The sequence below is a fragment of the Tauraco erythrolophus genome, chromosome 24 (genome assembly GCF_009769465.1).
Source record: "Tauraco erythrolophus isolate bTauEry1 chromosome 24, bTauEry1.pri, whole genome shotgun sequence".
Taxonomy (NCBI): Eukaryota; Metazoa; Chordata; class Aves; order Musophagiformes; family Musophagidae; genus Tauraco; species Tauraco erythrolophus.
In genome coordinates, this window is record NC_141488.1 from 3,726,950 (window position 1) to 3,739,717 (window position 12,768).

Genomic DNA, 12,768 nt, shown 5'->3' on the forward strand with positions numbered 1-12,768 from the left:
TGAAATCACAGCCAGGCACAACTGCACGGAGGTATTTGAAAACTAAATAATGTCCACGAGCTGCTGACTTCTGTTCCAGAAGGGCCGGGACAATCGGGAGCAGGGAATCAGTCAAAGCTCGTAATGCCCGTCGGTCAGCATTTATCAAACAGGCAAATGCTTTCACGGCAGAAATATCTGCCGAGTGTCACAGTTCAAAAAGCCACTGACACGGGTCTAAAATAAGAACTAAAAAAAAAAAAAAAAACCCACCAAAAACGCAAATGCTTCATCTGAAACAAACAGCCCATGATGAAGGAAAGCTGTGGGTGAACACTCAGAAGCAGCAAATCAAAGTCAAATCGAGAAAGAAATGGTGCATTTCCTATTGAAGACACAGTTTCTGGGCTGAAATTGCATCAAAGTTTCCCTCCGAGGTACAAAACACAAGCAGAGATCATCCCATGGTTTTCACAGGCTCAGAAACTTGGGAAAAGAAAGGAAAAGGTGTTCCTCACTACCTTCTCTCCAACTTTGACATTTTAAGGAGGTGGATTTACAGTGCCTACAGTTGGCAACGCTCCAACTTGTGAAGCACTGCTCCAAAAGTCAGAGTTTGCAGATACGTAGCACCTCTCTGGAGCACATTCAAACCTTTGGGCAGCAGGATAAGTAATCCAGACTTCACCACAAACGTGCTGTGACTCCAGCAATACACACAGGTCGGTTGGGTTGTCAGAAATCCCCATCTCGGAGAAGGGACACCCGCCTTTCTCCAACTCCGGGCAGCCGCACTAGTAACAGCAGAGCTGCGGTTATCCGAGGAGTAAGGGAGAGCATCCAACACCCCAAATCAATAACCAGCTACAGTTTCGTCAGTGTCTCCCGGGGATGTCTCTGCCTCAGTTTCCACCATGCTTCAAAAACTGTAAATTTGGCATGAAAAAACGACCCTGGCTGTAAAGAGCAGACATCAGACGGCTACCGGGAGCTGGGCTCAGCCCGCGTGCTGGGCAGAAATCCCTGTCTACATGATGCATAAGCAGAAAATTCTTGTATTTGGCAGGCTCAGCACCAGCCCAGACTGAACAGATGACCAAGTCCTGAAATGCCACGCTTGCGCTCCTTGAACTTGAAGAAACCCTTTCCCAAATTCAGGTCCTTCTGCACCCCGCACCTCACGCCACTGACCTACTGTTATTCCGCACACACCAAGGACATCCCGACGAGCAACCGCTCTGTCGTGAATTATGAATTTGGACCCCGGTTCTGATGTAACTTCCCAAGCCCCAGCAGAGTAACGAGTCAGCACGGGGCATTTTGAGTTATGCTGTGAAGTGTTAGTACAATCTCTGGAGCAGGTACTTTGCAGGAGAGTGATAAAGGAACACCAAGACTGGGAAGTATGTGATGCAACGCAGGGAGCTGACAGGAGCCTTTTTAGTATCTCATGAGTTTTTCTGATCAAGCTTACCATCCTAGGATAAGAAGTTCTTACAGTTTTGGCTGAAAAGACATGTTTTCAAGAACAGAAGGAGCACACCACACGGAGCAGGGTGTTTTACCTGTGTTTCTGCGCTGCTCAAGGAATGCAGATCTAGTGATGGATCTGTTTTGAGCTCAGGCTCAGGAGCTGCAATTGGGGCTTTCACCAGGATGTCTTCATCAGGGCTGGCTCCTAATCCCGGGTCTTTCTGGTCACCTCCCGCCTCTTTAGGAGCATCAGTGTCTTTGTCCTCTTCGGACACCTGAGACTTGGGCCTCCTGAGAAAGGATGAGAACAGGCGGGAGAGACCCCGGCCCTCGGAGGTGCGGCGCTCCTTCTTGCTCTGCTCCTCGTGTGTGGGCGTATCACCGTTGGAGGCCTTCTGCTTCTGCCCCACTGCAGGTTGTCCCTCTGACGTCTGCTGAGCCCCTTCCTCCAGGGAAGCTTCTTGCTTTTGTGTTTCAGCAGCTCCTTCCTCCTCCTTCGCTTGTTGCTGCTCCGAGTTGTCGGCGTCCGCCGCTAGACCCTTCTCTGTTGTCATGATGATGCTGTAACAGAGGTGTAAAACGTCTCAATCAACAGTTTTCCAGTATTTACACCTGCATTAAGCTATTCAAACCAAGCCTCAAGCACAGATACACCACGGTCCCCAGTCACACCACCCTGTCCTGCCAACTCCAGCCTACAAAGTCATTAAGAGGAAAAAAATCAGTTTGCAAAGGTTTGCTTTGATAGAAACATCTCTGTTGACATTTGCCCATTCATCTCCCACCACCCGGACAACGCTGACTCCAAACTGCTGATCGCCCTGGCACCAGGCTTGCAGCCTGACAAGAGCAAATGATTAAAAAACAGAAACAAGGTCAAGGAAAGGGGAGGACATGGCAGAGGGTCTTGCTCCATAGAGCTGCCCTGAGGTCCTCTCGCTCTCCAAGTCTCTGTCCCCCTCTGGCAGCACTGGCTGTGAGAGTGAAGCAGATGAGAATCATGAGATCATTTAGGTTGGAAAAGACCTTTAAGATCACCGAGCTCAACTGTATGAGGACACACACATGACCAGGCAACCTTCCTCCTACCACGCCATGCCAAAACCCGAGACAGCCTGCGATGGCTTGCGGCATTACAGCATCCTTCTCCAACACTGCACCTGGAAGGAGAAATCTGCTGCTTGACAGTCAAAAATTGCACGGCCACAACAAATTTTGACAGCTGCTCACTTCTAAACGTCCCTGAAAGAGGCCACAGATCCCCACCATGAACTAAAAGGGGGATATTTAAACATGATGAGCCACACTGATGCTCTGCTCTGGATGGGATCGATCAGTGTTGATCAACTACGTTGATCTGCAGAAGAAAGGTCCAGTGAAACAGAAAAGGCATCAGTTCTTTGCATGAAGATTGGAAAAATGTAAAATGAAACGGGTTCCAAACAATCCCCATACAGAGAGCAGATTTCTTCAGAGCCTGTGCTATTAAGCTGATGCAATGTTTATTTCAACTTTAGCCTGGGCTGTTGACACAAAAAGATGGAAATCACATGAGAAGAATATCTATTTAAGGTATAAAGAGGACCCAAAATAATCATGCTTTAGAGAGGATAGAACTAATCTTTGCCCGTTGCATCACATGTATCTGCAGCAATAAATTGCCACTGCTTACCCAGAGCAAATAGCATATAATCCAAGATGCCTTTCAATCCCCCCAGCCCAAGCCTTGGCATTACAAACATTTCCTCAAAATACATACTTAAAATTAAGAAACATTTTAAGATGCCACCCGCCTACATATTATTGCATTCAACGATTTTAATTTAGCTCGTGTTGATTGCCAAAATAACCAGAGTGCTTAGAAGAGAAAGGTCTTCCTAACTTTCCAAAGTACTCTGATATCCCTGTTCCTTGCAGGGGGGTTGGACTAGATGACCTTTGAAGGTCCCTTCCAGCCCTAACCATTCTATGATTCTATGATTTAATGCAAAAGCTTAATATTATTGCCAAAGCTGTGGTTAACACAAAGCGGCATTAGAGACCTTCACTGAATCTGTCTCTCCAGCAACGCAATTTTCCTGAGTTTACAAGGTTTGTTTTGTTTGGGGTTTTGTTTCTTTGGGGTTTTTTTTCAAGGAGGGCTTTTGGAAAAGCAGGGATGGTGACCCACAGGGTCTGTGCTCCCATTGGAACCATTCAGAGGTGCGTTATTCGGGACAGGGGCTCTCTGAAACCTCTTCACCTGGACGAGCCCCACCAGCCCACTGTGGGGAGGAGCTGCAGGACCCGTTTTAGGCCGGTCTCCTGCAGAAGCCAGGGTTACAGCATCACACCCTACATGTGATCCTCCCCTCCATGAGCTACTCTGGGTTTCTCCAAACCCAACGGAGGCGTGGAGGCCACTGAAACAGCAGCTTTCTACCTGCACTGAGAAAACAGGGATCCGAGCAGACAGCCTGCACGGGCGTCTGCAGGCACCTGAGGCACCAGGGACATGGCACAGCAAAGGTGGTGCTGACACCCAGATGTGGCAAAGCTCCGAGCTAGACGGAGATGCAGATGTGCAGAAAACCACGCTGCATCAGTTGTCCTCCTCTGGTGCTTTGCCCAGGAGAAGACAGGACAGCTTGGCATAGCCCAACCAAGGCAGTGAGAGCACCCAAGGGTATTTCTCCAGAACGCTGTCAGTTGGGCATTATATCACGTTTCCCCAGGAGTCTTGCAGGAGTTTGTTTTTTGCAGGATTATCACAGAACAGGCTCTGCAAGAAAGCTGTAAAATCCCAGTTAAACGAAAGGCGATGGCGGATTCACGCAGCACCCAGCTGGCTCCCACCACCACCCTCCAGGAGGGAGCAGCTTCACGCCCGCCGCTCGCGCTGGATTTCTTCTTCCCCAAAACCAGAAACACCGGCGAGAAGGGAAAGCGAGTTAAATCCAATCACACATGAGGCACAAGAGCTCTCAGACCACGGGCTCGCTGCCCACGGAGCACACCCCATACAGCAAACACCTGGAAGCTGCAAGAGCAGAGTGTGGGATGCTGCCGACTCGTGGGGCCAGAATGAAGGTTTCCACTGGTTTAGCGGGGCCAGAGAGGGATTACGGCACGAGCAGAGCCCGTAGCTCGGTTCAGGGGAGCTTCTGAAGAGGCTGTGTGCTAATGGGGGGGTATGGGGCCGCCATCGGTTTGCAGCTGGCAGCACGCAGGCGTCTCACCCCCGCAGCTCTTGCTGCTGTTTCCCTTCCTCCCGTGATCCCTGGCCCCGGTGGCAGCACCCGGCTCTGTCTGCAGAGTCACCCCAGCCACCACGCAGCCAATTCACGCTCCCGACAGCTCTCCAAAAACTCCTGGAGATGCTACAAGGCAGCGCGGGGGGCAACAAACTACGCTCAGCAAAACACGCATCACCCCGAGGCCGTGATGCAGGACGGATTCATCACGGCCAACTCCCAGGGCAAAGCCCACGATGCCCCGGCACAGGGACGGACACGATGCAAGACTGTCCCACCAGAAACACAGGACAATGGCAAGCTCCCTTCTGCACCAGCTGCCAAAGCAGCCTGCTTTGTAGCTGCTTCCCACCGCGTTTGTTTTGAATAAATGCATTTGTAGGAATCATTATCAAAACACGCAGCATCGGAAGCACGTTGCTCTTCATAAAAAGGCAGACTCGAAGCTCTTGAGATGACGACTGTGGGGAGGGCACAGCTGAAGAGCAGCTCTTATCAGCTGCAGTAAACAAGAGGGACAGTCCACAAACAAACATTTCCTCCGGATGTAGTTTTCTCTCTTTAAACATCAGCAATTCTGGAACAAGACATGTTTACTTGTTTGGATTTCAAAGCCGCAGTCACGGACCTTTCCTGGCATGGGAAGGTGCGTCTCGCTGGTGATGAGCAAACATCTCCACATCTTTCCTCCATCCCCAGGGAACCACACGGCAGCTCAGCTGGATCCCTTTGGAAGGGCTGGAGATGCAGAGACGGGCACGTACGAGCCCTTCCCTTCCCAATAAACATTTCATAGCAGCAGTTAGCTGCCAGCACCAATAACTCACTGAGAGCAGGCAAACATCTTGCTGCAAGACCTGATCGTGCTTCTCCAACGCGTGGGCTCACAGCTGGTTCCCTCTCTTTGAAGTTTTATGTTCAGAAATCTTTTCCACTAAGCTATCGATCAAAAGCAAAGAGATTTGTAAGCAAGCAACATAACCCAGAGGCCGTATTATTTTTTAAGAAACAAAAAAAAAAAAGCACCTTTGCTGCACGGAGATGTTTGCTAAGTCGTGTTTTGTTTCCAAACCAGCCCACAGCAGAGCTGATACGAAGAGCGAGGTTCCCGCTCCGCTGCTCTTCAACTCATTGTTTGGAGAAAGCACTGCCCGCAGCCAAACCACAAACAGCTTTTTATTTAAATTTTCTTCCATCGTTATTTCACGAGGCAAATTCTGCAGAGTCTGCAGGTGCCTCAGGAGCTCCCGGGACACTGGAGGATGCTCTGCTCTGGTAGGAGCACCCAAGCAGTGCTGCTCACCTCCTGCTCTGAGCTGCCACGCTTGTAAACGCCAGCTTTGGGGTTTGTTTTTTTTTGGCAGAGGATGAGGGTTCGACTCCAGACAGCCTGTAAAAGGAGGCAGGTTCTTCGCAGGTCTAGTGTGGAGAAGGCGTTTAATGCCACGGAAATAAGCAAATCACAGAACAAAACTTCGATATGATCCCACATAGAGATTTCAGAGTAAAAATCTCATCAGACAAGAGTTAAGTACATATCTATATTTAAGCATTTTTAAATTTAAGAACACGTTACTCCTACTCCCGATGCAAAGACTTGAGCAACAGGAAGCAATCGGAAGAAAAGGGAATTAAACACTCCCAGAGCAGCCTGTGGGGAGAAGTCTATTTGTCTTCTCCCCTCCCCAAGGAGACCCACACCGTAGGTTGACCTCCCCACCAACAGCACCCCCCCTTCACTTGCACCAGATCAGCACCCAGAAGAGGATCTGGACCTCCTGGTGTCCCACAGCACCACGGGGAAGGTCAGTGCTTTGGTGATGAAGAGGAAGCTTCATCTCCTCTTAAAAGGTATCAGCAACTCTGAACACCAAACGTCAAAGCAAACCACGACACGGGCACCTTATGAACCTGCTGTCCCTGGCACAGCAGACCCTCCAGCCACCCAAATATCCTGAGACCCTCACCCCTGTTTCTGTCCAAAGGCATGGCTGGAGGGAGCACACAACATTTCTGCAGGCTCTTTGTCACCTACACACTCACCCTGCTCTCCTACATCAAAATCCTTTAAACAAAACAGACGTGAGGCTTAGAAGGAGCAATGTTTACATCTCAACGTGTGTGTTTTCACACCTTCTGCTGGGCTCTCTGACCCTGGTAGTTGAGGTTGGAGGATTTTTGAGGGAGGGCGGTTCACCCCCTTCCCCTTGCGACTGTTTCAGACTTTAGTAGATTCATTGCTCATTGCTCATCCTCTTCCTAACATCCATGGCTCGATCCAACACTAATTAATACCTGGCAGGTAGAGGATAGCAAAACTCGGGTTTCCACCCCACACCACTCCACGATCTCTGCTCTTGCAGACATCAAAAGACAACCACCCTCCCAGTCAATCCATTCCCCTTTTCCAGCCGATTTATCCAAAACACAGGTTTTAGAGTAACTCAGCAGATCCCTACGGCTGCCTGTCGAGAAAGCCTGGAGGATGACGGATTACTCACTCGCAGCACCTGCGTCCCAGAAGGTTGTCATCAAGCAATGGTGCATTAGTTCCCTGGAAATAACGATGCTGCTCATTTGGGTTGTTTCCTGAGAAGTTACGGAGGCTCAAAGAAACGTGAATATTTAGATAAGTGTCTGTCATTGTCTCCTACCTGTCAGCGGGCTCCAGTCTCTCTTATTCAGGCACACGAATAAGCGTAGTAATAGTAAAATCTAACTTATCGCTGCTTCCAAGCCTGGAAAAAACGATTTACGGCTCATAACTGACTTAATTCCCAATGTTTTAGTCTTTCAGAGAGAGAAGAAAAAGGACTGTTAAGCGGGAAGGTTCGTTTCTCAGAAACACAAACCGTTTTGCAGCAATGCCCAACGCCAGATAATGGTAATCACACTGCTGGAACAGTCTTGACCTTCGTACCCAAAAACGCGCGGCTTCGCAAAACACTGCTGCTACAGCAAGAGCTGGAGACAGTGATAAGAGAGGAATTTCTGCTAAAAATAGGCAAAAAAAATCAAATTGTTTCAGCAACAGCGTGGTTTTCTTAAACGCGTTCCTTCCCATTTCATAACGTGTGTGAAAAGAGCACAATTCACCAGGGAAACTACGCAGAACGTTGCTCTGAAATAGACAGCACAGGCTGAAAATTCAGTTTTTTCCAGATCTGGTGCATGTGCAACAAACCTGCGTCTGTGGGTGGGAGAGGAGGAAACTGCAACCGCCACGAGCAGCACTCACCCCACGTGTGTGCTCCAGTTACGTGTCCTACACGTGACTTTTACTACAGTTCGAAAAAAACATAGCAGAGAGCTGTTTGTTCAGGTTTTTTTCAAACAAAATAAGAATTTCAAAGGCAGTAAAATAAGCCTCTCAGTAAGAAATTCAAACAACTCTACTGTAAAGCAACAGAACCTTTCAAAATTTATTTTATGTATTTTATTAGAGGAATAATTAGCGCTGGCATTTTATAACCCGTGTTAAAATTAACATGCATCATCTCTTTGTGCCGGTACTTTGGGTCCTGAACAAAAGGGATGCTGTCACCCGGGTACTGCCTTACCCGGAGGGTAACAGGAGACTTCAGGAACCTCATCGAACGGGGGAAAAATAAACCACCCAACACAGATGGCACATTACAACTGCTCGGATTTAATTCTCACCAGACCAGCCCTCGTAATCTACTGGATGTCAGCAGCACCGTGCCCCTCTTTCATCTTCTGGTATCGTTCAGCTTTCCTATTTAAATGAGGGCAAAAAATAGTAGCTCACCATCTGCTGAAAGCAAATCATTTATGTCAAATTGAAGACCGGGCTTATAAAATGACCTGACTAAATGGAGCAGTAAGTGCATTACAACCGAAGGCAGCCGGGAGCTCCTCCCCTGCATCCTCAGAAATCCTCCTGGATGCTACAGAATTCCTTACGCAGGAATTCGTGAGCTTTGCTCATCGGTAAAGTGCTGAAATTTAAATGAAAACACATACTTGTCACCGGAGCCTTGTCTACAGCGATGGGTTTGGAAAGGCTGCCCATGTGGGACCTGTTAAGAAAACTCACTTGAACTCAGAGCAGTTGGACCCAGAATAGAGCCACGGGGAAGGCGCGTGCACCAGGCTGCCACCAAAATAAAGCTGCTCATAGACCATCCCTCCTCCGCAACGCAGCGGCAGATCCATAGTTTGCTAAAAAGACTAAGAAAACCATTGGTTTAATACAAGTGTTGCTTCCTACCCCATAGTGAGCAGCAGAAGTGACTCTTGGGGTCCCCGTCCCCGGCTTTAACAGAGCAGAAACACCATTTCACCCCGAACACACGGCACCTGCCAAAGCTCTCCCTCCGCAGAAACAAGTCTCCAAACCACCCGACCGCACCAAATTCCCTGCGGAGGGAACGGCGAGCTCAGCCTCACCGAAACCCTCTGCTGCAGAAGGAGCCTGTATCTGCCCGACCTCGCGGAGGGAGGGACGGACACCCGGCACCCATCCCCACCCCGCCGGCACCTCCGGCACCTGCACTTTGCAGATAGCATCCCCCAGGGCCGCTCCATCCACCGACCTTCCGCAGAGGCGAGGAAGCGCGGGCAGCTCGGCACGCACGGAACGAGGCGGGCGCCAAAAATCTGTGCAGATAAAAGCCGCGGGAACGACGCAGCCCGCGCGCTCGCAAGAGCGCCAGGAGCAAGCGAGCAAAGCCAAGGATGCGAGGGCTTCGTCCCCGTGGGTCACTCCATCAAAACCGTGGGTCACTCCATCACAACCACTCCTGACTTTGCGCCGAAGGGATACTCCGGGTGGTGACGACAGCAAAACAGAGACGGCAACACCAGCGCCGCGCGTGACAACAGCCTCCTTCCTCCAGCAGCACGCCGCTTTCTAAAGCAACAGTTAAGCAGAAATAAGCAATAGATCCCAATCCACGGAATAGGAGGATTTTTGCCATGCGTTATTCATGAGGGTGGGTTTTTTCCCCCCCTGCCTGAGCACAGATGTGTTTACTCACACCGCGCCTCATTTCCACTCAAGGTTTAGCACAACGGGGCTCGCTTTCCTTCCTTACAGTTTCTCAAGCACAGGGCTCAAGTGCTTTTTGCTTCTGTCGTCTTCTCTTTGGTTGTTTCCAAACCAAAGCTGTAATTAGAACCCAAGAGGGACCCGCACGCTCCTTTGATAACGAGCTGCCGGATAGATAAATACCGCCCGTGCGCACACGCGGGGCACCTGCCCAGTACGTACGGCTGCAGCGCCGAGAGCCGGGGAGATGTTTGATGCTAAAAAGCTTGGAACAGGCTTTGCTGCCTGTTCCTGCTCTGCAACGGGTGCCGAGGGCTCCGGCTGACACGCACGGGCTGCTCCTCTGCTGCGTGCCGGGGACATCGCGCTGGACCGCTTGATTTGTAAGTCAGGGTTGTGATACAATTCGCCTTCATCCGAGCGCCTCAAAGACATCTGCCACACCCCGGTACAACACCCAAAATTCATTTAAAATAACCCCGGCACAACACCCAAAATTCATTTAAAATAACCTCGGCACAACACCCAAAATTCATTCAAAATAACCTATCGCGCCAGTTGGTTTTACGTGACCAGCTGCACAATAAAGGCACGACATTCAAAGTAAGGGAAGCGCTCTCCAGAAGGGCTGGCATGGCTCGGGTCATGCCAGGCTCGCCCTCCACCAAGCCCAGGTAAAAGCTCCCTGAAAGCATCCTCAGCCCAGCCTTTAAGCCGGGTTTACCTTTATATTCACTGAACATACAGGATATTTTAAAAAGTTAGCACCTACGCTACCCTAAGCTGCTTTCCAGACCTTTGCTCCTGTAGATCAGCCGTTGCTTCTCCTTCTCCTGACACCAACACTCCAAAAACATGTAATGCAAAGGAGACTCTCTCTCCTCGACAAGACCCCGCAGCCCCCCAGGACCCGCTGCCTACAGGGCTCTGCCCGGAGGCAGCAGCAAGAGAGTTTTGCTGACGATTTAACAAGTCCCCGCCAGCTGCAAAGCTGAGTTTATTTACAAGGTTTTTGCTCTACCGTGCTCACTGCAACCATCCAGCACCAAGCAGGGAAGACGGGGGCTGCAAGGGGATAATTATCTTTACAGTAATTATCAGCAAGCCCTGAACATTGCACTTTTAAAGTTTAACCAGCCCCACCTAGGAGAGCTGGAAGGCACTGACTAGTTGCAGATTTATCCTACTAAATTCCTCAATTCTTGGTTTTCTCAACAGGACAGCCCAGCCCCAGACACTTACACCTGCAGAGCAACACGGGGGATGGAGAAACTGGAGACGTCCTCAGCATCCACCAGCACGAAGGACCCAGTCCCACCACGGCCACTGGCTCTGGAGACACGACTGGGATGGCTGCAAAAGGTTTGACGAGCCCAGGAAGAATGAGTCAGCTGGCAGGGAGGTTTGTAAAGCTGAGTTTCACTGGGTGGGTACATACCACCGCAGGTATCGCACTCACAGCAGCAGCCTGCGCCTGCTCCCGAGCAAGGAGAAGGCTTTGTTTCAAGAAGCTGCCACCCTTTGGCATTTTCCCTTTCCTGAAGTCTCCTCTTCTTCCAGGGATCAGTATCACATACAGCAACACTAGGATGGGGAAGGAGGAGAAATCTGTTCCCACCACAAACCTCGAGCTGTATACTGCCAGTATCACAGAAAGAAGCCAACCTTTAACCATCTGAAAATTTGCATGACCATGCAGCTTAGCTTTAGAAACCACTAAGAGCTAATTAAAGTCCCCTAACAAAACCAGAAGAGCCTGCAGAAGCACAAACCCTCTCCCAGCTGGCTGCAGCTCCCCATGGTACACAGGGATGGGGAATTCAAACTGGGATGCAGACCCCCAGCCAGCTGCTGACCTTGCCTCAAGACTGGGAACAGCAGAGCACCTTCTGTTGGCACCATGCACAGAAGGGCAGAGAGGGGATACCTGCCCTTTGATTCAAACTTTGCACCATTCCCAGGAAAGCATCCCATGGAGATGATCCCACTGAGCATCTCCGGGCTCCTGCCCAGGCCCAAGGACAGAAGGCCACTTAAAGCCTGGGTGCAACCATGTTCTCAATCAGACCTGGTCCACGGATAATCAACAGGCAGGACTGCAAACCAGCCATCCAGATGTTTTCCCATACACTCATACTCAAGAATCAGATGCTGGTTGTGAAGCCTCAGTTTGATTGAGTCAACCCAAGTGCCACCAGGGCCCCAGAAGGACGTTGCCATGATAAATGCAGCATTGTACGTCACAGAAGAGCACTGCATGTCCCAGGCACGCGCTCAGACACCTAACATCACCTCCACAAGGATGGTTTTCTTCCCATTTTTCCTGCTCATGGCACTCAGTGACCCCAAAGTCACCCTTCCCTCTGGGGTGACTTCACAAGCTGGAGAACAAAGGAGAAGGTTCCTGGAAAATCAGAGCAGGCATTGCAACACCTCCCGCGCGGAGGGTGTTCCCCCAGCAGCCCTTCAGGGATCCTGCACCCACACGGCATGCGACACCCGCCTGGAGTCAAATCAGTAACGGGAGATTGCAGCGTCAGGATTAGTGAGACATCCTCATGGCAGCCCCCATCCCACAACAAAGTAGCTCTCCTCTTAGCAAGCCTAAGGAAAAGCCCACATCGAGCATGGCTTCCTAATATTTCCATTACACAACATTTACTGTCCCAGATTTCACAGAATCACAGAATGGTTTGGGTTGGAAGGGACCTTCAAGATCATCCAGTTCCAATCCCCCTGCCATGGGCAGGGACACCCTCCACTACACCAGGTTGCTTAAAGCCTCATCCAACCTGTCCTTGAACACTTCCAGGGATGGGGCAGCCACAGCTTCTCTGGGCAACCTGTTCCAGTGCCTCAGCACCCTCAGAGGGAAGAATTTCTTCCTTAGATCCCATTGAAATCTCCCCTCTTTCAGTTTAAAGCCATTGCCCCGTGTCCTGTCACTCCACACCCTTGTCCAAAGCCCCTCTCCAGCTTTCTTGTAGCCCCTTTAGGTACTGGAAGGTGCTGGAAGGTCTCCCTGGAGCCTTCTCTTCTCCAGGCTCAACAACCCCAACTCGATAACTGCCC

The 12,768-nt window shown here is 50.3% G+C and overlaps 1 protein-coding gene across 9 annotated transcripts in view; it reads right to left on the reverse strand.

Moving 5' to 3' along the window:
- Nucleotides 1-12,768, reverse strand: part of EPB41 (erythrocyte membrane protein band 4.1) — a 96,731-nt gene that overhangs the window by 48,630 nt on the left and 35,333 nt on the right. For all 9 annotated transcript variants that reach the window (XM_086626193.1, XM_086626201.1, XM_086626199.1 and 6 more), the window contains exon 2: nucleotides 1,545-2,013. In XM_086626193.1, coding sequence (XP_086482319.1) covers nucleotides 1,545-2,006 — 462 coding nt within the window. In that variant the 5' untranslated portion in view covers nucleotides 2,007-2,013. The remainder of the gene's footprint in view (nucleotides 1-1,544; nucleotides 2,014-12,768) is intronic.